This window comes from Aquarana catesbeiana, linkage group LG03, assembly GCF_042186555.1.
Source record: "Aquarana catesbeiana isolate 2022-GZ linkage group LG03, ASM4218655v1, whole genome shotgun sequence".
Classification (NCBI taxonomy): Eukaryota; Metazoa; Chordata; class Amphibia; order Anura; family Ranidae; genus Aquarana; species Aquarana catesbeiana.
Window position 1 is genome coordinate 541,441,190 of NC_133326.1, and position 27,761 is coordinate 541,468,950.

Here is a 27,761-nt window from a genome sequence, read left to right on the forward strand (position 1 = left end):
TGATAGTCTTCTCCGGAAGCCCATGTGATGGGGGACAACTCAGGAAGAAAAAAAAAAAAAGGGGGACAGAACGTAGTCATCCCAAAACAGGTAGTGCCTCAAATCAGGACCTTCTACGCAGGATCACCAGGGATTATTTTAATGAAAAATATTCAAATTTACTTTTGAAAAGGACGTGAACATGTTAAAGATTGTATGAGATTTTACTGATTGGGTTTACACCTAATTTTAGCCTATTAAATTACTGTCCATCCATTGCCACCAATACCTGTGACACCGCTAGCACTGGCAGAATTAATAATCATTTTCTCAAAAACACTGATTCAGCCCCAAAAACGTACTGCCTTCATCCCACAAATGTACTGTATGTTTTTCCAGTTCTATTCCATTATCGTGGGACCAGTAACATTATCCTCTATAATCCGCATATTAACCCCGCAAGAAACATATGTTTAAATTCAAGGGACGATCCATCGCTGAAAGGATTAGCATTCCCATAATCCATCACTGCCCTCCATAACTCGCTTTTCCATCATCCTTTTTTCAGATAAACAGCAAATTTAATTTCTGTCTGTGTCCCTAAAACCACAATTGTCACCATCGCTGGGTAAAGCCTTGATAATGATAGCGGAGAGACAGGCCTGTGGATGCACAGAGGACCCACTTGTCCACTTTAAGGCTGGGCATGTGATTTGTGGAGGTGAAATTTGTGCTATAGCAATTCGTGATCATTCACTGCACACAGGGAAAAACGAATCTCAATCACTGTACACAGGGAAAAACGAATCTCAATGGCTGCAGACAGGGGGCAACGAATCTCAATGGCTGCAGACAGGGGGCAACGAATCTCAATGGCTGCACACAGGGGGCAACGAACCTCAATGGCTGCACACAGGGGGCAACGAACCTCAATGGCTGCACACAGGGGGCAACGAACCTCAATGGCTGCACACAGGGGGCAACGAACCTCAATGGCTGCACACAGGGGGCAACGAACCTCAATGGCTGCACACAGGGGGCAACGAACCTCAATGGCTGCACACAGGGGGCAACGAACCTCAATGGCTGCACACAGGGGGCAACGAACCTCAATGGCTGCACACAGGGGGCAACGAACCTCAATGGCTGCACACAGGGGGCAACGAACCTCAATGGCTGCACACAGGGGGCAACGAACCTCAATGGCTGCACACAGGGGGCAACGAACCTCAATGGCTGCACACAGGGGGCAACGAACCTCAATGGCTGCACACAGGGGGCAACGAACCTCAATGGCTGCACACAGGGGGCAACGAACCTCAATGGCTGCACACAGGGGGCAACGAACCTCAATGGCTGCACACAGGGGGCAACGAACCTCAATGGCTGCACACAGGGGGCAACGAACCTCAATGGCTGCACACAGGGGGCAACGAACCTCAATGGCTGCACACAGGGGGCAACGAACCTCAATGGCTGCACACAGGGGGCAACGAACCTCAATGGCTGCACACAGGGGGCAACGAACCTCAATGGCTGCACACAGGGGGCAACGAACCTCAATGGCTGCACACAGGGGGCAACGAACCTCAATGGCTGCACACAGGGGGCAACGAACCTCAATGGCTGCACACAGGGGGCAACGAACCTCAATGGCTGCACACAGGGGGCAACGAACCTCAATGGCTGCACACAGGGGGCAACGAACCTCAATGGCTGCACACAGGGGGCAACGAACCTCAATGGCTGCACACAGGGGGCAACGAACCTCAATGGCTGCACACAGGGGGCAACGAACCTCAATGGCTGCACACAGGGGGCAACGAACCTCAATGGCTGCACACAGGGGGCAACGAACCTCAATGGCTGCACACAGGGGGCAACGAACCTCAATGGCTGCACACAGGGGGCAACGAACCTCAATGGCTGCACACAGGGGGCAACGAACCTCAATGGCTGCACACAGGGGGCAACGAACCTCAATGGCTGCACACAGGGGGCAACGAACCTCAATGGCTGCACACAGGGGGCAACGAACCTCAATGGCTGCACACAGGGGGCAACGAACCTCAATGGCTGCACACAGGGGGCAACGAACCTCAATGGCTGCACACAGGGGGCAACGAACCTCAATGGCTGCACACAGGGGGCAACGAACCTCAATGGCTGCACACAGGGGGCAACGAACCTCAATGGCTGCACACAGGGGGCAACGAACCTCAATGGCTGCACACAGGGGGCAACGAACCTCAATGGCTGCACACAGGGGGCAACGAACCTCAATGGCTGCACACAGGGGGCAACGAACCTCAATGGCTGCACACAGGGGGCAACGAACCTCAATGGCTGCACACAGGGGGCAACGAACCTCAATGGCTGCACACAGGGGGCAACGAACCTCAATGGCTGCACACAGGGGGCAACGAACCTCAATGGCTGCACACAGGGGGCAACGAACCTCAATGGCTGCACACAGGGGGCAACGAACCTCAATGGCTGCACACAGGGGGCAACGAACCTCAATGGCTGCACACAGGGGGCAACGAACCTCAATGGCTGCACACAGGGGGCAACGAACCTCAATGGCTGCACACAGGGGGCAACGAACCTCAATGGCTGCACACAGGGGGCAAGGAACCTCAATGGCTGCACACAGGGGGCAAGGAACCTCAATGGCTGCACACAGGGGGCAACGAACCTCAATGGCTGCACACAGGGGGCAACGAACCTCAACGGCTGCACACAGGGGGCAACGAATCTCAACGGCTGCACACAGGGGGCAACGAACCTCAACGGCTGCACACAGGGGGCAACGAACCTCAACGGCTGCACACAGGGGGCAACGAACCTCAACGGCTGCACACAGGGGGCAACGAATCTCAACGGCTGCACACAGGGGGCAACGAATCTCAATGGCTGCACACAGGGAACAACGAATCTCAATGGCTGCACATTGATGATTGATGGATGACTGAAGTCAGCACAACTTCAATTTGCTCACTAAGCCAAGTAAAAAAAAATCCTCTGCAAAGCTAAATTCCTCCTCCCAAGTTATGTTTGCAGCCTTCATGCACCTCTCCCCACCCATTTCCAATGCCAAAAACACGTTATAATAGAGGCTGAAAACACCTGGTGTTTCTTTTTCCGTCTCTTAATTTCCACAAACACAACTTCAAGTCCATTTTTGAAATTCAGCAAGTGAGCAGGGGATGACAACAAACGAGGGGCAGTGTAGAAGTAGGTATAGCAATTTCTTTGTGACTTTATGGGCTAAATGTAGATTTTGTACTCTCCAGAGTTCCTCTTTAAAGAGTAGCATCCTATATACAATATTTATGGCAGTGCCAGAGGATGAGCCGCCACGTGCAGCACACTTCTCACGCACGGCAGAATTGATGGATCATAAATAACACTGATAAGCAGAGGAAAGCAGGTAATCAATACGTGTGATTAATATCAAAGCCTGTCAGGAGATTCCAAGGCTCCATATTTTGACAGTCCCCAGCAACAGAGATTAATACCTACAACAATGTCCCAAAGAAGATCATTGTGTCCAGTTGGTTCTGACACTAATCACTCCTCCAACCATGTGACCAGTACAGTACCACCACCACCTAGGTTCAGGAGAGGGCTATGGGGGGGGGGGGGGGGGGACCATTACTAGAAATGCTGGCTTCCTATTCCCAGAGACCCAAAATGATTCTGATCAGGAGAGTCAGGGAGAATTTGCAGGTCCTGTTCTGCATGCTTGTTTCAGGTTAGCGATTCAAAGTATCAACGTCAGAGGGACAGTAAGCCCCCTTTTACACTGAATGCAGCTTTCAAATAATGCAGCTTCACTTTAAATCGCAGGATTTTAAATCTGCATGCGAGTGCAACTTCAGGTGCGACTTGGATGACATCTGTGCAACTTCATGATGTCTATGCAAGTCAAACTTGAAAATCGCCAAAAATAGCGCAGGAACTTTTTTTCAAATCTGTGCAGAACTGCAAAGTCGGTGCTGCACCAATTTGAACAGTTTCATTGCTGACAACAGGGTGCAACTTATCTGTTTTGGACCTGTCAAATCGGTGTGAATAGGGGCTAAGTGCCAGGCAAGTAGTATTTTCAGAAGTAGAAGTTAGCAATGACAAATTCAAATTTCTTTAGGGAAAGGTTTATTATAAGGCTCCATTCACACTTATGCGACTTGCCATGCGACTCTCACGCAGCCAATGTATTTCAATAGAAGCTGCTCAAATCTATCCGTGTTAACGTTGCAGAGACTTTAAATAGGTTCCTGCACTACTTTGATGCGACCTAAGTGCCATAGACTGCAACTTTAACTCAAGAAAGCAGCATCTTAATGTTAACAATGCGACAGTTGTGCAATAGTCAACAGCCACTGTCGCATCCAAGTTGCACCCATTTAAAGTTGCATTTAAGTTGCAATGGAAATCGCATAGCTTTTGAGTCACACAAGTATGAATGGAGCCTTAGGCTAAGTTCACACTGGCATTAAAAGCCAGTTAAAAAGTTAAAACCACCCCTCAAACGCCTATGATAATGGTATAATGGACAACACATAGTGCTGTTCTCACTATAAAAAAATGAAACGTTAGCGTTGTATCAAAACGGAAGCCTCGTGTCGAGTCCGGAAGCGTTTGAAGCCTTTCAGTGCCTCCCAATCAAGTCAATGGAAACGCTTCCCAAACGCTCTGGCAGGCAGTTGCGGGGCGTTAAGATTACCTTATTTCCTGTAATGGAATAGGCGTTTGTGGAGCAGTTTTAACACGCCTTAACGCTCATCGAACACTTCTAAACTGCCCATAGGGCGTTTGGGGAACGTTTTTAATGCCTCATTAACGCCTGTAATACACCAGTCCAACGCCCATACTAAAGCTCATTAAAGCGAGTCTAATGCCCATACTAACCCCATAGGAGCATTTGTTAAGCGTTAGAAATGTAGTCAAGTGTGAACAAGCCTTTAATGCTGTAATTATAATTAGAACCATTGTCACATTTTATATATACATACTGATATATATATAGTATGTATGATGATATATGATACACATGGACAGATAGTACTCAAAATACCAACAACTTACAATGCCATCCACAACTCTGCCCTGAGCGGCATCACCAACCTCATCTCAAAATGCCATCCCCTCTCTGCTATTCCCAAAAACCTCCTGCTTTATATACCCCTTGTCCCCTCCAGGACTTCTCCAGGGCCTCCCTCATCCTATGGCACTCCCTACCACAATCTGTCCATCTGCATTCTATTCAATTGCTGCAAACCCATCTCCTCGGGGTAGCCTGACCCACCAGTACATAAGAAGTGAACTTTTACTTTCCCCATCAACTTATCCCTCCACAGGTACTCCCTTTTAGATTGTAAGCTCTCACGAGCAGGATCCCCCTGCTATACGAACTACTGGTGCTAGATATATAGATTACGGTATGTCTGCCATGTTAATCGATTTGAATAGAGATTGTTTAATACAACGTGGAGTCCTGTTTTTTCCCATCAGTCTCTTTGTAAGACAGTCTGGTGGCTGGGTAAGTGAGATGTGGCAGCCTCATCCAATGAGCATCCCCTACAGAGCAATATCTTGTTGTAGCGGTCCGCTGACACAGGTGACAGTAATCCAAGGACACGGTAAGCGTGAACCAGCCGAGCACTCGCCGGAGCTGTTGAATTGTTTGCCTAACTGGAAACAGCTGCCGCGCGGATTCAACGTTCACCAAGCGAGGTCACGGAAAGCCGGCGAGCTGCGTCAGTGACGAACAATTATGTTTTAAAAACGCCATGGCCGGTAGGTGTAGCCTCGCCTGCTGGGATTTGCACGTCGAGCAAGCCAAATTCAGTAAGCGCCCGAGCACGCCGACAGCGGCGAGAGCCACAAAGGCGTCCTGTGTGTGTTTCTCGTGAATAAATCGGCTCGCTGTGCCGCAGACGATGACGCTTTTATTTCACAAATTAAGAGTTTCTGGCTTTCTGCAATCACAGAGAATTTCTATTGTCTGGGGGATTAATTATATACGATGCAGCCGGGCGTAACACGCAAAATGTATTAATTCAGCGGGCTCTGCAAATGTTTACTTCCACAACTATTAAACTCTCCAAACAAAAATGTAAAAAAAAAAATTATAAAATCTCTCGCACATTCTCCCTTCGAAAACAACGCAATTTTACCCTCAGAGATTTTCTTTTTAAAAGTCCCAAAATGATCCCATATACTGACACTCCCAACGCTACTAAACAGCTGCCAAAATTTCCACAACAGTTACTCTTTATGCTAGTGTTAGGTACAGGTCAGTTTTTGGGGGCCATCAGTGTAGCCCCTGTACCCTTCAAAACCCAGACAGGGCCAAACCACCCAAAAGTGATGTTTTATATGGAGCCCCACCTAAGTTTCTGACTCTACTTTGGGGTGTTCCAGCTTCTCCTGTTACATACTCCATAATATAAAATAAATAAAAGACACAGCAGGGGTGGTGGGAGCCCCTTATAATGGGCACAGCAGATGTAAAGTCTGGGGAACTCAGTGCAGGGATGGTGGGGACCCCTTATAATGAGCACAGCAGGTGTACAGGCCCGGGAAATCAGTGCAGGGATGGTGGGAACCTCATAATGGGCACAGCATGTGTAAAGTCTGGGGAACTCCATGCAGGGGTGGTGGGAGACCCTTATAATGGGCACAGTGGGTACACAGACCCTGGAATTCAGGGATAGTGGGTCCATGCATACTGAGCAATACACCAATGTAATACTTCCAGGTATTTACTACCCTTATATAACCTTACCCCTTTACATAACCTTCATCTGCTTTTTCACTTCAGAAGAATAGAGCCATCTTTCTTCAGCCGTCATACAGGGTCCACATCTACTTCCAGGATTGAGATGCCAAACCCAGAGATGACACAACCATGTAAATGTTGGTGTCTATACAGTTATTGGCTCTGTTCATAAATGTCTGACACAGATCAGCCCCTGACACAGCCTCTCAAAGTGACAATATTGTAGTCTCACCACTGGGGGAGGAGGAGACGGAGGAAATGCTTTCACTTGCAGCAGACTGATGACAACATCTCGGCCAAAGCAAAGTCACTGACTGGAGATCAAGAACAGCTTTTAATGAGAGTCTGAAAAATGTTACTGTTGCTGTATATTGTGACATGTAATTCACGCAGACCTATAAAGTTACTGACAGGTCCACAGAGAAAGACACAGAAGAAGCTGAAGGTGACACTCTTCCACCATTAAGTACAAATGTGTGACTGACATGAATGAGCCATTGTAGGAGTGAGGGGGTGTCACAGTCAGCACAGTTATCACCCCAGCAGGGGGTCGAACACCCTTGCACTAGTGAGCTGTGGTGTAAACCAGCGGCATGCACTCACACTTGTGGGAGGCGAGGGGAGAACTTTCCTTACACAGGCTCCTCAGCATTGTTCCTGCTCACCCAGATCTGACAAGGCCTTGGTGCGCCAAGCCAAGCGGAATAAATCGTAGGAAGGCTAATTTGTCTGGAAGGGCTGATAACTTCACAAATGCAGAACGAGTTAATCTATTTATCGTCAATTAGATGACGGACTAATCCCCTTAATAAAACCCCCGCCCAGGTGAAATCACAGCCATCCGATACCATTTACTTCTTCATTAACTAAAAATAAATGCCGGGTTATATCCTGTCTGTCCGCACACCTAAACACTGCGCATTCTGCAACATCTGCATCCAACCACCAACACGATTGGACTGAGAAAGCACAGATAGAAAGGCTGCTAAAGCACAAAAGAACTTGCATACTATTGGGTGATGTGCATTTTCGGTTTATATTCTGATTAGGAGATGCTGAGGGAAAGTTGCAATTCATAAATACGAGGCAGCAGACTGGACATTTTTAATGGCTGATATGGGAGGGTTTACTGCTAGATGAATGCAACTGCAGTGTGTGTAATGGCTAGTCTGCAACCCTGGTATGATTTACATTACAGTGCATTGCCAGGCTACAATAGGAGAAGCTTCATGGTGGGGTAGTGGGATACAGACATTCTGCACACTTGTCCTGGGCTTAGTTCTAAGTGTTAACTTTCATAATCCAACAGTATCAGGATATAGGTCTCCCATACAAACAATTCCTTAAACATGCGACTATGGGAAGGGGGGTGATTAGAGTGTAAACTTCTTTGGTGCAGAGATAGATATGACTGGCCCAGTGTTCTCTGTGCAGCACTGTGGAATATGTTAAAGTAATAGAAATGTATAATAATAATAATAGTACAGTGTGGACTGTGGGGAAGACTAGAGCGTAAGCTCCTTTGGTGCAGACAGATATGACTGGTTCATCGTGCTCTGTACAGCACTGTGGAATATGTCACAGCTAAAGAAATGTGTCATAACAACAAGTGTGTTACTGTGGGAAAGAATGTAAGCTCCTCTGGTGCAGAGACTGATGTGCCTTAGTGTTCCCTGTACATCACTGTGGAATATGCCAGAGCTATATAAATGTATAATAATAATATTGTGCGACTGTGGTGGAGACAGAGTGTAAGCTCCCCTGGAGCAGAGACAGATATGAGTGGCCCCCTGTGTTCTCTGTACAGCGCTACAGACTATGTCAGCACTATATCAAATAAATAAGACTATGGATGTTTACAGTGTAAGCTCCTCTAACACAGACAGTGCCTGCTCTATATGCTCTAAAAAGTTTGTTACTGAAATATAAGATATTTTAAAAATGCTCAATTCAGCCGATCAATATCCACTCATAACCTAAATATCAGTTTTGGGCGATATGAACAGTTGTGCCATCTATCTTACACCCTTCGGTGTACGGTGCAGCTCCTGTATAGGCATACTCCACACTGGTCACTGTCAGTTCTTTAACGTTTAAATGTGTTTTCCCGGAAATTCTCAACTTCATCTGAGTGAAATGGAATTACTGGAGTAAAAATGGTGTTTTCGAGTCACTCTAACAAGAAGAAGGGCGAATGTGCCAAGGCAAACAGGCAGGCGAGAATACCTGGCTATGTGCAGGCCTCGCACAGAATGTCTTTGTTAGCAGTGTCGGACAGCTGAGTGTACACAGGCCGTGTTGTCTCACTAAATACAGCTGTGCAGCAGCTGAATCTGCCTTTGTGGGCCAGCGGTGGCACAAACTTCTCATTCTCCAGGCAGTAAATAAGCGCCCTTTGTGACCTGAGAGAACTCATGTCAAATTAATCTACCCCAGAGGGGAGGCCTGAACTGCATCCTGCCTCCTTGCTAACCCCACACAAACAATGGACAGTAATTGCCAGTGTCACGCTAGTCGGCAGGAACAATAAACCGAGCCTTGTTTTCACAGCTTTCTGCCAAAGCTGCACCCCACCTAATATCCGCCCTGTGCTTTGCCACCGTTACAAAACTTTGTCTGACGAGGGACAAATAAAAGGTGCTCTGTCCAAAAGGTAGTAACCAGACGCCAGAGAGCGCACCAAAACACCAGGCTCTGGTTACAGCTTTGCGGGGACTATCTAGAAGCAGTTTCAGGACTTCTAAAATTGGAGTTGATTAACCCACTAAGGGTCGAACGTTATCCTTACACCCCCCTCCCCATGGCTGCGACATGCCAGCATCTTATATACATAAAGATATTTTATGACACCAGGCTGCAGACATCTGATCCAGGCCAGGTTAGCAGACACTATCGCTAGGAGGGGTCTTGCTGGCCAGGTACCACCATGAACGCAGACACTGCACTCCTGTTTATGGATGAGGGTGTGACCACCGGTGCTGGCCTATCTTCAGGAAAACCATGACAGTTTTCAAATCAGTCTGATCGATTGATCGATAATTTCTTCCCAAGAAATGGCAGTCAGGGGGCATCTGCTTGTGCCACACAATTTGTGCAAACCTTCCCATGTTTAAAGCTAGGTACACATGGTTGGGTTGGCAGTTACTGGCTGACTTTTGGCCCAATTGTACAGCTCCTCATGCAACAGAAGCCAGTCTCAAGACCGGCTTCTATCGAACGAGCTTGCAGGAAAACCAGCAGCTGATCAGGATCCAATCAGCACTTGGACCAAAAAAATATATATTTTTTGTGTGTACCAAGCATAAGAATGTGCTTGAAAAAGGATATATATTGCATGCTGAGCATTGCTTCTAAAAATACTAGTTCCCTGGTTGTCAAACTGATCCTCTTTCAGTACATTTCAGTACTAAGTAACTGATCTGAAACAATTATTTAGATATGGGATTCTGACGTTGCTCCCACTTTTTTTTTATATGCTTGTTCAGAAAATACTAAAGTCACAGACTGGTGTAATGTCCAGGCAACTAGCATGTTCAGATTAAGGTTAACAATGGCAGCCTCCATTTTGTTATGACAGATTTCTGTTAAATCTGCCAAGCGGAAGCACCCCTGAACCCTTCAAAGGGTTTTACATCTTCTGAATTTCCTGCTGTCATAATTAGGTACAGCGCAAGTGTATATTGTACTAGTACCCTTGCACAGCACAGGCCCCACAGCAAGAGCCATAATGGACCTCTCAGTGATGCCTTTAGGGTTCTCAAGCAGCGGCCCGGCAGTGTTTGCCAGCTGTTGACTGTTTTCTTCAACATGACTGAATAGATCTGAAGAGGACACATCCCTGTTCCTGCTACATATGGGAACTCCGATTCATTTTCTTCCTTTTGTCTACAAACACTAATCTTAACATTTGGAATCTGAACAGTTCTCCTCGCAAAAAGATATTACAATTCCCTGGAACTGCAGCAGCAAAGTGATAAAACATTTCAAACCTTTAGAAGAACTAGCACGGCATCAAACTAAAAATTGAAACAAGTCCCTCAGTGGAAATCGGCAATTATATAACAGTTGTGGGTGGACTGTTTTCTGTGACGAGCCGAGACGAAAACAATAGAGAGGAGAGAGGAAGAAGATGACAATAGACAATGCTCTGCGGAGAGGAAGAGCTGCGGATGAAGTATTGTTCAGCATTGGACTCCGCAGGACAATTAGAGGGAAAGTATCTCACAATACCATGTAGCAAGGCCTGGCTTCCTCCTCATTCTTATCTAATGGACACCAAACTCTTCTTCTCACCTTTTATGTCACCCAGGTTCCCCGATCCCATGGCCAGGAGCTTGTCCTTCCAGTCCTTCGACAAAAGCTTTTCAATGCTGGGCGTTTCTGTAAAAAAAGAAGATGACAAGTGTTAGTGTAAGAGTTCAGGACACAATGAGAGTCACAGTGCTAACAAGGGGGGGAGCAGAGGATCCCAGTCCTGCCTGCCGCTTTATATTATCACACAACTAATCAACCCCAAACCTCAGACTGGTACTACTTCCTGGACCCAAAATCCCCCCCCCCCCTCTCCTTTCTACATTAGGTCTGATCTACAGAAGTAAGGCTAGCGATACATGGTTAGATGTCCTTTGTTCAGCCTTGTGAACTGGATGATTGAACCTGCACTGCAGCGGGTGTTGCGGCTGCCTGAATACCTGAATGGTGACGGCAATTGGATGCAGTCGCTGTTCGGCCAACAAATGTCCACCTTGTTCTATCAATTTTTTTTATAGGCTTTTGTCAAGCCAGGTGGTGCTGGCAAGGCCACCCACAGCTTGAATTTTGTTCTATTCAGCAGGAATCAGCCAAAATGTAAACCACGTATAGCCAGAATAAAGTGAAACTAAACCCTTCTATCCTTCGCAGCCAAGGAAGCTGCCATCTTAGCCTCTGTTTAATCTGCTGTTGCCATGGTGCTGTACACGTTATAAATTAAAACACCAGCCATTTGCTGGTTTGACAGTTTGGTTGAGGACACAAGCAAATGTGACAGTTCGCAATCCTGGCACTCCAGGAATGTAACGGTTTAGGGAAACCGACAAATCGATGGGTTTAGTTCCGCTTTAAATTGACCATTTAGGTTAGTCTTGCTCATCACAGAAAGGCTGTATGTGTGGGCAGGATTTGAAAACCTTAAAATGGCTTTAATCCAGCTCGAGACATAGGTGCTCAGGTCGCCGGTGTGCTCATATGCTAATACTATGGCATGGTAAGGAGAGCGCCTCATGCAATCCCCTTTAACATAGGCTTAAGTGAAAAAACAACAGTGATGGGGCAGACTGAAAACCAGAATGGACAACAATCACCTCATGTCTATAGATACCCACAAATCATAGTTGTCCAACCCAGCCATCTTAGCCATGATGAACATTTATATTTGTGAAAGGCAACAACAGAACCGATGCCTGAGGTGGTTGAATAATTCATGTGACCTCCTTCAGGGGCCTATGGGAAAAGAAAGGCTAAAGTATAATACAAGTTCTGGTCAAAAATATGTGAACACCTGACCATCAAACCTTTATAAATGTGTTGGACATCCCATTCCAAAACCATGGCCATTAATATGGAGGGCCCCCCTTGGCTCCCTTTGTGGCTAGAACAGCCTCCATTCTTCTGGGCTTTCCAGAAGATTTTGGAGTGTGTCTGTGGAAATGTGAGCCCATTTGTAAAGGACCGGACATTTCACTTTAACCATAATGATGTTTCCTTCTTTATTGAAACAGATATTTTATTGATCACTCCCAACGTTGCAATCGACTCAATTTTGGTCTTCGATCAAACTCCTGGGTGCTTTGGGGAGAGAACCGTGTAATCATATTTGTGATTCTTAGTGAATCAAAAGTGGTTGCAACTGGCTGAAAATCACATGTATGGCCAGGGTGAGTTCACACTGTTGTGTGTAATTAAATCAAATGCACTCATATGAACACACATTATGCCCAATGTTAACGTGCGTTGTGTTCATGTAGCCTATTCATTTGAACAGGCTGCCTAATGCACCACAAAAGGTGCTTGTACTGTTTCTGGCAATGCAGCACACAACGCATAGGAGTACGTTACCATGTGTTTTAGTGTGCTACAATGTATGTGCATTGGAGTTCCATTAAGAATGAATATCACCACAGTGCACAACATGTGTGCTACCACAATGCAACAATGAGAACCCAGCCTAAAGCAGAACTACGCCCATCAATTTAAAGTGGTAGTAAAGGTTTTTTTTGTATTTTTACCTACAGGTAAGCATATAAAAAAAAGCCTACCTGTAGGTAAACGTGTACAGTTAAGGGGATATTTACCTAAGCAGCACTGGTGATGTCACCGGTGCACGTGAACCCCCCCTGTTCTCAATGGACGCTTTAATGGTTTCCCTAAACAGTTACATTAAACAGCATGTTTCTGGGGATAACTATTACAGTCACCAGTGTGCTTATGTCAGCTCTTAACTGAACTTTCAAGCCGGTGCCATAGCTGATCACCTGTGCAGCAATTGTAGATTAAAATCGAGGCCATAATGGTGACAACTTCATGTGCAAGGGCTTGGAGGGTGTATTTCCACTTTAAAAACATTCATACTGCTAGGGGCTATTTACATGGATCGGCACAAGCAAATATCTGTTGTGACACAGATATTAAATACAGGTGCAGGTAACACTGAGGAACACGGACACTTACCAGTACTTCTACATTTTCACTTATACTACCTTTACAAATACCAATACTGGAATGATCTTAGCATAGTGTCAGTAAAAGTAGCAATCAATGAACAAAACGTGTTACTTTTTAAAGCTCTCAGAGGAAACAAAAACACATTTCATACCGAGCTAATTCATACACCCCATCTGTATACTAGTATATGTTCATCAACTGCTGATGTTAAAGAATATGTAAACCCAACATTTCATATTCCTGATATGTCCCTGCTGTACCATGTACTTGTATGAGAATGTATCCTTTACTGTCTGTATTGCTGCCTTTGAGTGAAATTCGTGGTGATTCTGTCAGTCTTCCTGCTTTCCTATTTCAATCTGATCATTCCAGGGCATGGAAGAACATCCATCCTAGTGTGATCAGTTTTCTTCTTTGAAGTCTACCTTGGAGCACAGCCTGCCTGTCCTCCAATGGCCAAGACTCGCGCTGACACGCCCCCTGCCTAGCTCTTCATTGGGAAGATCAGTGTGCTGCTGTTCCTCTGCTGACATGTCCCCCTGCAATCTCGACCCCCTAAGCTCCCTATGCAGCTGAGAACAGAGGTTTTAGGATTAAAAAAAAAAAACAAAAAAAAAAACGTATTAATAATTTTTTTATGTATAAAGTATACACAAATGTTTTGCCTTGCATTCTATTTTAAACTGAATGAGTTTTGTTCCAACAAGGTAGGGGGTTCACACTTTAAATCTCAGCCACCCAGAGGGTGTATTGTTCTCTATGGATCAGACCTGGTTGGAAGACACAGAGAAGGAGGAACAGGAAAGCACAATCACAATACAGCACTAATAAGCAGGATTACACAATGGCTGAACACAACTAGTATGTATAACTTAAATTTATAAAATTATTATGATACATTAAAAAGATTATTTACATTAAAATGTTGTCATTAAATAAAAGACTTAGCCCTGGTTCACACCAGTGTGGCTTCAGCACGATTTCAAAGTCGCAGATAAGTGTAATTTGCACCTCCGATTTCACTGCGGCTTGCGACTTTGTTCAACAGAAGTCTATACAAGTCGCAATGAAATCGAAAAAAAAGTAGCGCAGGAACCTTTTTCTGAGTCGAGGCAATTTGAGGGGTTCCATTGCCAGCAATAGGGTGCAACTTATCATGTGATTTGGAACTGTCAAATTGCACTGGTGTGAACCAGGATTTAACCAATACGTTTTTAATTTAGGCTGTCTATAAACCCCAAAGCAATTTCAATATGTTAGACATTATACCTCACTGTATACAGTTTTCTGCAGCAAATCTTTTTTCGTGAATTTTCTTTCCTGGAGATCCTGCCAGTAACGGCACTCCCTGTCAGAGGCTGACAACACTAAGCAACTGCCTCTCAATTAGCAGCTCAGTTGTCAGCTTCCCCTCTACACTCCTGGAATTTACAGATGCACCTGACAGGCAATCAACTAATCCAATAACAATCTGTGGTGGTTGCTTTGATGCCTTTGAATACAAACAAAACTCAACAAATGCACATGTGAAGTCATTTACACACACCTGCAGCATCTACATACACCCACAATACACCGACAGGGAAACTAGTTTGTGCACCATCTACAAACCAAACTTTCCTTGTGCCGCCGAGGGTAGAATCACCGCACTGTGATCCCAGCAACCCCTGCCCCGCTATTTTGACATTCAATTCTGCCACGCTGACCTGAACGCTGCCGATCGCTCCCCCCTTGATGGCAGTGCATACAAATGCTATTCAAATGTGGAGGACAATTGAGTGAATTCAACAATGTAATTGTATACTCATGTCAGAGCTGAGACGGCTGACAATTACCCGGCGCTTTCAAAACCGTGATTATGACTCCGCCATTCAGCAAGAAAATAGAGCGCGCAAAGATAAGAGTCCCAATATGATTCAGCTTAATAACAATGCTGCCATTTAATATTCCCTTTTAAGAAAGTATATGGCAATTGCCCCCTCACTGGTGTTTATGTGCGTACCGGCTTGTTTGGACATTACAATCCCCCCTGCTAGGAACATAAAACCCAATGCCTGTTAACTTATCAAAGCGACAGGCTCTTCTGAAGGACAAACAATTACTGGAACCTGGTTAATTTTCCCACAGAAAGAGGAGGGACGTGCAAAGTGATTCCTCATCATGTCTGCGGCCAAAAAGCTTTCAGCTCCGTCTACGTGGCCTGCGGCGATGGAAGGGTTAACAAGCCACGGATGGAAGAACTGCCCTGCAGGACTCACAGCACAGCCGCTGCATTTAATTATAAGATGGCTCAAAAATATTTATTGCTTTGTTTTGGCTGGAAGCTGCACTCAAACAAGAATTCCCTGTTCACCGCCTTCTGGAGCTGAAAAGGTCCTAACCCAAGGGTCATGACCTCCAATCCTCCTTTCTTTGAAAAGTTTTTGTGATCTGCCAGGTAGTAGTTATTGTTAGGACTCCACAGCTAGTTATAAGCCAACTAAGAGCATTGTGGATCAGAGAAACGAATTCTAGTGACATGATTGGGACTTCTCAACCAGGGATGGACAATGAAAGCTGGATTTAGATGGGGGTTGGAATTAAGAAGAGGCCTCTAGATAAAGTTAGGGATCATTTGTAAATTTCTGTTTTTTATTAGCAATGACGAATTAGATTCTGGGATGTGCTGTGGCCTGGCTTACGATAACCACGCAAACTTTGTTTACTGCTGGCGATGCAAATAGTTTGGGTATTGAAGTGATACTAAACACACACTGTTTAAATTTAGATTGTCCCTTCCATTTCTGTATGTGGATGATGGCATTGTAATTATTTTATTAAAAAAAAAAAAAAAAACATCTAAGTACCTTTTACCTAATATATATACAGCTGTCACATGACCCAGATCTTTCCCAGCCTTTCTGCAGGGAAACATAAGCAGGAGGAGCTTCTAATCCTCTGTTGCTGGTCAAATATGCATATAGGATGGACTTGTGTCTTTTTTCAACCTTACCTACTATGTAAAAAAAACAAACAGCCTTTGGAAAATAGAGTTAAAATAAATAATATGAAACGGTTTAAAATTGTTATACAAATATATATATATTATTATTTTGCAGAAATAACATGGTGTAGACAGATTTCTGCCAGTCACAGGCTGTGTCATGCCCCTCCAGCATGTGTCTTAGAATAAGAAGGAGGTTAAGCCTCCATTAATCTACAATATCCCGCCCCCCTCCTTGTGTTTAGCTGGTTAGTGGGCGTGGAGGAGGGAGGGAGGGAGTTGGCTGTCATTTAGCACTGTGTATACTCCCACATGTGTGACTCTATAGTCACTTGGGCTGCTCAGATGTGATAGGGAGGAAATGCTCAGCATAAAAACTCACTGAAAACCGAGCATGTGCAGAGTTGCCTCTAGAGCTACACAATCCCTAGCTGAATGAGCGAGTATGAACAGCATGTACTGTAATACATAATTTGATAGTTTTTTTATAATGTGGGTTTAGTGACACTTTAAAAAAAAACAAAAACATTGGTAATTATTAATCCATGCAACCAAGATTCAGCATTGAGGATTCAATACAAGTTACTTTTCTGTCCGCAAAGAATCTGATGAATGGAGTGTGGCCAGGAACAACTGCCACGGTGAGGAGATAGCGCATGTAGAGGGGCAAATTTGGGGTTGTGAGCTTTGGCTGAGATGAATGCATGACAACACATCATTAGTACAATAAAACCAATCAAGTCATCTATGAATCATCCAGCAACAGGCACCCAACAAACCTGCTATACCCTTTGGGAAGGAGGTTGTCTGCACTATGACCCGTATGGAGTGGTGCTCTATAATGGTGCCCACCTTACGGCTATCCAAGACCAACCTTGCCTCTGCCGCAATGCAGTATGATCATGGTTTAGGAGGGATTCAGACTTAAGCTGGCCCAAAAACTGGTATATTTTAGTACTATCATTCCTAAGAAAAACCATGTCCGTACATTACATAATGCCATCATAGATTGATCAATGTCATTTGAAATAACTTCAACATTTCATTTGCTTTTAATGTTCGATTTTGGAATGAATGGAATTTCCCAAATGAAGACCACATGCATTGTTAAAATTGTATTTGTTCAAGAAAAAAACAAAAAAACAAAAACAAAAACACTTTCATCCTGCTCCTTCAAATTTTTTCGTCACTATAGTCAAAAAATGAAAAGCGACTGCCTACAATTAGAAGTTCGGACAAACGTTCCAACAACAGATTTTCACAAATGAGCAAATTCAGCTTTTGAGGTGTTCAGTCATAATGGCACAGATGACAGATCCACATTAATGGCTGCTCAGCCAAGTACATACTTATTTTTATTACAGTACTTATATAGTGGCATCAGTTTACCCAGCACTTTACATATTGTACATTCACATCAGTCCCTGCCCTCAGTGAGCTTACAATATAAGTTCCCTAACTCACATTCATGTATATACTGTACATACTAGAGCCAATTTAGAAAAGGAGACAATTACGGCTGGTTCACACCAAGAATCGCACAGACGCACGCTCACGTTCCTGTGTAATGCATGCACTACTCTTAAACGCACTGCAAATGGATTGCATACTTACATACTTTGGTACTCTGTTTGCCATTTGCATTTGGGGTGGCAAGAACATTACACTGACACCCGCTGCAGATCTCAGACACAGCGCGTTTTGAACGCAGTGCAGGAAACGTGTACGGAAAGTGGATTCCCCGCACCGCGTTCCAGTGTGAACCGGCACTTAAAGTATATGTAAACCCCCATATTGCAAAACAACCCATTCAGTTTATAAATAACCTTTTTTTTTTTTTTTTTTTTTTAAATAAGTGATCACATGAGTTCTGTTCTCAGTTGTATAATAGGCTTAGAGAGGTGGGGGTGGAGAAACAGCAGAACAGTTCTGACCATTGGAGGACAGGCAGGCTGTTCTTCCAGCACAGCCTTAAAATTGACCACGCTGAGATGGATGTGCTTTCATGCCTATAAAAGGTCAGTTTGAAATAAGAAAGCAGAGGGACTGGCAGAATCACTAGGTATTTCACACAAAAGGAAGAAATACAAAGAGAACAGGAAACGTTTTAAACATAAGTACATGATACAACGGACATATCAGGAATATGAAATATTGAGGTGACATACACTTTATCCTACCAGCATGTCCTTGGCGTGTGGGAGGAAACACATTCAGACACAGGGAGAACGTGTAAACTCCAGGCATGTTACGCCATGGTTGGGATTCGAACTGCCAGGGGGGAGTGCTAACCACTTAGCGACTGTGCTGCCCACTGTACATCAAATGTCTAAACATGTGCTCCCTCTAGTACTGTGCATAGATGAAAGTGGTCACAAAGCTGCAATTTTAGAACTGGGTATCCCAAAAGAAGAGAATCTTCTAATACTCTCTTCTACCTGTACAGGTGCCATAGAGGTGAGTAACACTCACAGGTTTGCAGGAAGGTAAATGTGATTGTATGATCCTGTCCTCCTTCAGCTCCAATTAGCTACTTTGGTCAATTCTATGCCAGGGGGAGACCTTCTAGAGCAGGGGTCTCAAACTGGAGGCCCTCCAGCTGTTTGAAAACTACAAGTCCCATCATGCATCTGCCTGTGGGAGTCATGCTTATAACTGTCAGCCTTGCAATGCCTCATGGGACTTGTAGTTTCGCAACAGCTGGAGGGCCACCAGTTTGAGACCCCTGTTCTAGAGCCTTCACCAATCAGCTGTATGTTACATTGTAACACAGGAATGGGCACATTCAGAATTCAGGAGTCATTCCGTCCATTATAGTCCAGGAAGTTTAACAAAACACAGACACAAGCAGCAATTGCAACTAATGCAGTTCAGTCCATGTGAAGAGCCCCTCCGAGGAGACAATGGAAATACTGAATAGAGCTGCATCTACACTGAAACATACTGAAGTCATTTAAACCTTTTCTCAAGCCTTCAGTAGTTCTGAAAATGCTGCCTGCCTGGCTGACATATTGATAAATGACTTCAATGCTTTCCGCAGCACTGAACCCGTACAGGAGCCCTGACCTCACTTTGACTTCTAGATGTTTGTCCTTGTTCTGTGATTTACAAAGATCTAAAGCAAGGATTCTGGAAGGATGTCAGAGAATGAACACCGCTACATTGCTCACAGCAATGGCTCCTGGGATGGGCCTCGTTGGCTCCATCAGCAAATAAATCCTATCGGATTGATTCCACATTTCCTGAAGCTGCACATGGTGCTGATCTCCACTAGTCATAGACAAACAACCAAAGGACTGGCACACAAGGTAGACATATCCTAAAAATGGACTATTAAAAATATATATATAAAAGCCACTTTCTGCAATATACAAGACTAGACACTACTTACTATCCAGCATTCTGTAAACCGGTTAATATGATGAAACCTGCAACCTGCCATACTTCACATCTGTCTTCTCAGCTTTATACAATGTTACTATAATTAAATTATGTTTTAGAATTCAAATTCACTGACTGTTTCACTCTCCCAAGTCTAATAAATAGTAAGACAGACCACCACCTCTTATTTTTCATCGTCTGTAACTGTGATGGACAGATGAGAGTGTAAGCTCCTGTGATGCAGATACTAAGGTAACCGGCCCAATGTTCCCTGTACAGCACTGCGGTATATGTCAGAGCTATAAAATTATATATTGTGCGACTGCGGTGGGACATTGGAGTGTAAGTTCCTTTGGTGCAGAGACTGATATAACCAGCTCAGTGTTCTCTGTACAGCCCTGTGGATAATGTCAGAGCTGTATAAATGTATAATAATAATTAATAATAGTGTGCGACTGTGGTGGGGACATTGGAGTGTAAGCTCCTCGGGTCATGGACAGATGTGATTGGTTCAGTATTCTCTGTACAGCACTGCAGAATATATGTCAGAACTATATAAATGTATGATATGGTGCAAGTTGGGGACATTAGAATGTAAGCTCCTCTGGTACAGAGACTGATGTGAATAGCTCAGTGTTCTCTGTAGAGAGCTGAAGAATATGTCAAAGTAAACGTTAAATAAATGAATAAAAAAATCCAACTCCAGAGAAAGTAAAAATTGTCCCTATCAGTGGGGCACATCTGCACTGAAAGAGTTAAATGCTTGTTTATGTCTAGAGGTTAGAAAGGCAGTATTACTTATCCAATTGTCCACTTCCCGTGGCAGACGGTGCTCCCCTATGCTCTGGCAGTGGGTTGTTCCTCAGCTTCCTCACTTCCAATGCAGGGCTATGGGCCCTGCCATTGTCTTGATGTCAGAGGGCATCCAACCCATGAAGTACAGAGGATGAAATGCAGTCTGGCATCATAGGGCTGCGTGAGCAGAATATCGGGTAGTGCTTTCCCCATACTCCTAGACATAAACGACCACTTAACCCTTGCAGTGTGGGGGATAGTCCCACTAAAACTGAATATTTTTTTTTACTTTTCCCGGAGTTCAGCTTTAATTCCAGTATATGATTGAGAGGAAACAAGAAAGCGTAAGCTCTTCTGGTACAGAGTGTAACTGCTTTAATGTTCTCTGTAAGGATCTGCAGTATATGCGAATAATTTAAAAATGAATAAAAAGTAAATAAAATAAACATACGAGGCGGCAGCAGAGCGAGGAAACATTCTGCAGCTTATAGTTATTGTATAGATTCTCTCTGATGTACTGAAAGTATCTAGTAGAATAACCATTTAAGAAACACAAGAATAAGAAGTGACTTTTTTTTCCCCTCTGTGTTTTGCCTCGACATTCTTGTAGAACAGGCGGAGAGGGCCGGGAATGTGGCTTTTGCAAGCGAGGTCTGTCACTTATTAAAGGGCTGACAAACCTATGCGATGCAGGAATGCAGTAATAGAAGGCCATTGTACTCACACAATAGGCTGCACTACCTCCAGGCATCTGAGGCAAAGCATTGTACTTTTAAGTCTATTGTCAGAGGACTGTGTGACAAAGCTTTTCCCCTGCAGCTAGACAAAATATTCGCGGTGGTGCGCTCGTAAAGGAACAGGAGACTTACAGACTTAAAGCCGCAGTTATCGGGTTTCTGAAGCTTTTCTTCTCTTTCCCTCTCCGTCACCCACAGATCTTCCAAGAAATCTCAACAACAATGGCAGAGTAGATCTCCGAAAACTGTCAGGAGACACTCGGTGTGAGGAGAGGGAATTATTGGAGAGGTCGCTCGGAATAATTCTGCCGCAAAGTGCAGAAGGAAAAAAGTCTGGAGGCAATCTGCTAATTAAAATGTTAAACAGAAGGCAGATGACAGCGTTGTACAGAAATAACCGCGTCTGTATGAGCTATACGTTTCTCAGGACGGCCCAAGGAAAACCTATACTATGTATGAGCATTAACCTTACTGGCCAACACAGTGACTAAGCAGTCAGCACGGTCATCTGGAAGCGATGCGGTCTTGCACCCAGTTTCCACAAGGACACTGTCTGCATGGAGTTTGTACGATTGTGGTGAATTTGGGTGGACTTTCTCTGGGTGAGCCAGTTTCCTACAGAAAACACAGAAAAATACAGGGAGACTGTACAGCTTTTACCCAAATTTTGCCTAAGTATATGTATGACTGTATTCCATCTCCTGGATTGTAAACTCGAACGAGCAGGGCCCTCTGGTTCCTCCTGTATTGAATTGTATTGTAACTGTACTGTCCTCATGTTGTAAAGTGCTGTGCAAAACTGTTGGCGCTATACAAATCCTGTATAATAATATTATTATTAACTGTGCGTGGGGGTTGGTGGGGGGGGGGCAGAAGATTTTAATCTCCTTTGGTGCAGAGTGATGCGAATGCCTCAGTGTTCTCTGAAAACAGCACTACAAAATGTGTCAGTGCTATATAAATGTATATTATACATTTATATAGCACTTACATATTCTGTAGTGCTGTACAGAGAACACTGAGCCCAGTCCCATCAGTCTCTGCACCAGAGGAGCTTCTCCACCAGGTGGTGCTGTTTTGCAAGGTGCTGTTGGCTCACTCTACTGGGATCTCAGCTAGAGGAAACATCAAGCCTGGGACTGTCCTGCAGGCTTCTCCCCCAGCCCCCATGCAGTGGGTGGGGGAAGAAGAAGGTGGAGGCTCTCCAGAGGCACTGAGGCCTACTCCATGTGCTCAGGCTGCAATGGATCCTGGGCCTGTCCCTGTGCAAGAAGAGTCCTTACCAGTCTTCCAGGATAAAGTGGTGAACAGACTTTGCCACATTGCTAAAGAGGAACAGAAACTTTCTGTCATGAAAGAAGATCTCAGGAAAAAGAAATCCCTGCATAGTAAGTCTGGAAACTGTAAGAGAGAAGTATCCAAGCTGAAGTCTCTGGAGGAGGCATTGAAAAAGCATGAGAAGTTGGTTGCTTCTCTGAAGGAGATGTTAAGAGAAATGTGTGAGAATGAGGAGATATTCCAACAGATGAAGGAGAGTGCCTGTGCCAGTACCAGCCAGAGGGTAGACGCCACAGCAACGGCGACAGTATGGATGGGGGGTAAGGAAGTGGCTTCACATGGTGGCCCCAGTACTACCCCTGTCTCAGGATCTGTTGCACCTGAGTCAGTATCTGCCCCCCTCCCTCCCCAGCGGCCTGGGTCATCTCAGGAGGAGGTTGAGGAAAATGGTGGATTGCTGCAGACCATTACAGAAATGGAATCTCCCTTGTGTGGCACCAACCCATCAGATGAAGATCATGGGAATGCAATAAAAGATGGCATGTATCCAGACAGAGAAGGTTCTGCTGGCTGTGAGGAGTCCCACATGGACATTAACAGTGCAGAGCAGGAATGTCGCATGAACATTGAAACTGCAGAGCAGGAGGACTGTATGAATGCTGAAACAGCTGGTAATTTTTCTAAACAGAAGACTTTACTTGATGATGGTACTGCTGGTATCTGTGGTACTTCTGGGACTATGGTGAGCTGGACGGTTGTGCTGGAGGGGAGGAGGGAGGATCAAGTGGTGGGTAATTTACCAAACCAGATTTCAGAGGTTCCTATGCAGCCAGTTAATGTGTCCTCTGTCCCAGAACTAGGCTGTGTCGGGACAAAGTCATGCTGCTGGTGGTGGAAGGGAGCCAGTTGTGCGACTTTCACCGAATGCACCTTCTATTAAACACAAGAATGTGGTACAGCTCAGGTGGGAGGGAGAATATATTCCACCTATCAGGAGGGTGGTTGTGGATCCTAGCCATGGGATTTAAGGCGGAGGATATTTATGCTCTTATCAGTCCGGTTGGTTCCTATGAATATGATTTATCATTTGAGCGTCCGGAGTCGCTGGATCTGTTTTGGGAGCGATTTGAGAATGTATATGGGGGCCTGCCAGACTGGAAGGGGCTTGTCCCCAAAGTTGTCTCACGTCAGCGCTTGATTAAGAATGTGACTATCCTAACTAGGAATGAGTCTATACCCCCTGAGGATTTATGGGTCTGGTTGAGGAGGTTTAGTGAAACGTTGTGTCCCCTAAAAAGATTGTGGATGATAGAGGAATTTGGATGGGTGGGTGGTCAGCGTCAATGAGGTTAAGTGTGTGTGGGAATGTGGTCCAGCATTTGCCCACCTCTGTCTTTATTGGTAGAGATAGGATTACCATCTTCTACCCTGGTCAACCTAAGCTGTGCCATAAATGTGGAGTCAAGGGACATTTCTCATCTAAATGTCCAGAACAGAAGTGCTCTTTGTGTCAGGAACTGGGGCATCTGACAAGGGACTGTAACATCATCAAATGTAACCTATGTGATAAGGTTGGTCACCCTTATAGCCGGTGCCCTGAGGCTTTGCACAATAAGCCAGAGTTAGTGGAGGAATTCTTCCGTCTGGATAGAGAAGAGTCTGGGTTGGTGGAGGTTGTACCAGGGGATCCTAGTGTCTCTGTTCCGTCAGAATCTGTGTCTGTGAGGCCATCTGTGGTGTCAGTGTCTCCCCAGTCAGTCGTCTCCCCGTCAGTGTCAGAAAGTGTGGTTGTCAAGTCCGTGTCTGCACCTATTGTTTCTCCTAGTGTAGTGAAGGCAGCAGAGGGTGCTGGACCAGCGTGTATGGTGGTGCCAACCCCTCCTCCTCGGCATGGCAGAAGTGCGGGTGGAGTGAGGGATGGATTGGATGATGGGGGAGATGGGAAGGGAATGAGGGTGGCTAGTGCAGAATGCAAGGTGAATGATGTGGAAGTCGGGGTGAATGATGTGGAAGTCGGGGTGAATGGGGGGGGTTTTGGAATCGCATCCTGATGGCGATTAAATCTCAAAACGTTTCTTAGCCCGGATTGTGTTTAAGTTGAGGTTCAGGGTTTGTAGTCTCTTTTATTGTCATTAAAATATGTTTCTTTCTATGTTATGTCAGGAAACTGATGTAAGCACGTTTGTTTTTGTTTAGTTGTGGTTTATTTTTGTGTAAATATGTTTTTAATTAATTAAATTGTATGTTTGTATGATTTTTTTTTTTAATAAAAAAAAAAATTTACACTCTAATGTCCCACAACAGTCACACACTATTATTAGCGTGTGACTGTAGTGGGACATTAGAGTGTAAGCTCCTCTGGTGCAGAGACTGATGCGACTGGGCTCAGTGTTCTCTGTACAGTACTACAGAATATGTCAGTGCTATATAAATGTATAATAGTGGGTGACTGTGGTGAGACATTAGAATGTAATCGCCTCTGGTGCAGAGACTGATGTGATTGGTTCAGTGATCTCTATACAACAATGCAGAATATGTCAGAGCTATATAAATGTATAATAATAGATGTGTGACTGTGGTGGGCCATTAGAGTGTAAGCTCCTCTAATGCAGAGACTGAGGTGACTGGCTCAGTGTTCTCTGTACAGCACTGCAGAATATGTCATAGCTATAAAAAAAAAAAAAAAAAAAAAAAAGCATGCTGCGAGTGTGGTGGGGACATTGGAGTGTAAGCTTCTATGGTGCAGAGACTGATGTGACTAGTTTTCTAAGACGAACAGTCACTGCATACTTCTAGGAAATTATCCCTTGGAACAGATATTTAATCATGTGCCTACAGGAATTGCTTGGAGGACAGGGCACACATACCCAGGAGGTGATACCAATAAATATAGATTATACAGAAAGACCCCTTGGACAGGCTGGCACACCCCGGTGGGTACTTGCCAAACTTTCCAGCCTCATGAACACTGGGTGTCAAAAATTACACATTTAAGGGAGTGACTTTTTGTATGCCTCTAAACACCCCACCATGTTAGCCCGTCTGTCCACGCGCACACACAGGCATTTAAAGGCAGGAGCGTTTAGGCCTGGTTTACACCTATGCATATTCTAGGTGCATTTTGCGTTTTTCAATACACATTTTTGATCCATTGAAGTCTATGGAACCAAAAACCAGAAAAAAGTCCCTGGCCCTTTCCATAAAATGCACAGATGTGAACATGACCCATAGAAACCATGTTAGATGGACTGTAGTGCGTTTCTGAAAAACGGAAGATGCACTACAAAATGCATTAGGTGTGAACCAGGCCTTAGAGGCAGAAAAAAAAAAAAAAAAAGGCGTTCAGGAGAACAGCGTTTCAGCAGAAAAACCACCCGTATGTCTAAATGCTAGGCATGGTTAGTGCTTGAGTGTTCATTCATTTCAATGATCAGAATGAATTATTCTTCTAGCCAATTGAATTAATGAATGCCCAAATGCTTGACTTACCTAAATGTGTTTGCAAAATGCAGCTTTAGACGCTTTTTTTGCGGCTTTTCTCCTGCCATGAGAAAAGGAGTTCGGAAGAGCAGGGCAAACGTCCAGTGTGCATGAGGTCTTCTTATTATTTAAAGTACGTAATACAATATTACTGAGAAAAACCGGCACACATCCTCTGTACAGACGACTTTGCCAAGTGCTAAATATGTTTGTGGGGTTTTTCACTAAAAGTTGTAGGATTGGTGAGGTAGTAGAATGAACTTATTTGGGGTGATATCAATTGTATCCGAGTTACAAGGAAAAGTTTAAGATCTATGAAATTGTATGACAGTATGCGCAGTGGAAGGTTCTTTATGGCATTAGAAGACATCTAGAGGGGTCGGTGTACTCTCCACACACACACATTCAAGAACAGATTCGTCAGGTACAAAAACAAGGTCAAATTTGTTAATACCATTTGCGAATGGCAGCAGACACACAATATAGAAAAAGCTACCACAAAGCATTAGTAGTAGGCATATTGTAAAATTAAAGTGGTTGTAAGCCCTTACATATACCCAGTGAAGTGATGGCCTCAGATTATACACAGAGATGAAACAAGTTTTCCTACATAAGTTGTACCTGTTTATCTGCAGCATTTGTCCTCTACATCTGTTCAAAGTGCAGATATATTATAGCATTTCTGGGGAAGCAGGGGGCAGAGAGTTGAAGTTACACACTGCAGATCTCAGTGAGAAGAGCTGTGGGAGCTGATTGGAGGGAAGGGACACCCCCCCCTCCACACAGGAACAGAGCTGAGGCTGTCAATCACAGGTTGTGTGCTGGAGCTCCCTACCCTGTCACTTGGTTTCGGGAAAACTTGTCAGAAGAGACTCATGCTGATAGCAAAGGAACACAGCAGAGAGAAAAGACACTTTGTGCTCTTGAGACAAGTAAAAATAATAGGATATTCTTTGTTCATATTTCATGTCTGAGGTTTACAAACACTTTTGGATTAAATTGCAACCTTTGTGTTTTTTTGCAGATTATGTCTGCTAGAAAAAACACTGACCCTTTTGTTTTGGTGAAATAAAATAAGGTTAGGACCCTACTGTGTACTTTTTGAGCAGTGTAGCAGATATTTTGGCTATAAGTAACATGTTGTACTTAATGTTTTATTTGCAGCCATACATGGGTCTCATTAGTAAAGAAATATTACTTTGTAGCACCGAGGACAATTATTCACCCACTCCAGGTGTCCGTTTAGCTCCTCTAAACACCGGAACTCCTTACAGGAGAAAAGCTGCTAAAAACCACATATTGCACACACATTGGGTGCGTCAAATGTTTAAAGCATTAATGGATTCCACTGACCAGAATATTTATAGTGCTCACTGGAATGCATTAACATTCGAACGCACCTAAACGCATCTACATTCGGTTTTTCTGCTTTTCAGCTCCTCTCCAAAACAAAACCTCAAACGCCGGTAAAAGTTTTTTCTAAGCCCTGTGTGCATAAGGCCTTAGACCAAGGCTGATGACAACAGTTGTCCCAAGGCTTTATTTTATTTTTAGCACAGAGACAGGTCCACAGTGCGCATGCACTGGTTATGTGATGAACCAGAGAAAAACATTGCTAATAAGCCTCATCCAGAAACTG

General features: G+C 44.5%; 1 protein-coding gene across 6 annotated transcripts in view; it reads right to left on the reverse strand.

Moving 5' to 3' along the window:
* The window catches only part of SOX5 (SRY-box transcription factor 5), a 300,676-nt gene that overhangs the window by 132,094 nt on the left and 140,821 nt on the right, over window positions 1-27,761 (reverse strand). For 5 of the 6 annotated variants that reach the window (XM_073621454.1, XM_073621453.1, XM_073621455.1 and 2 more), the window contains one exon: window positions 11,060-11,146. In XM_073621454.1, coding sequence (XP_073477555.1) covers window positions 11,060-11,146 — 87 coding nt within the window. Of the gene's footprint in view, window positions 1-11,059; window positions 11,147-16,314; window positions 16,452-27,761 lie in introns of those variants that run through there. The other variant, XM_073621459.1, reaches the window with a different exon arrangement.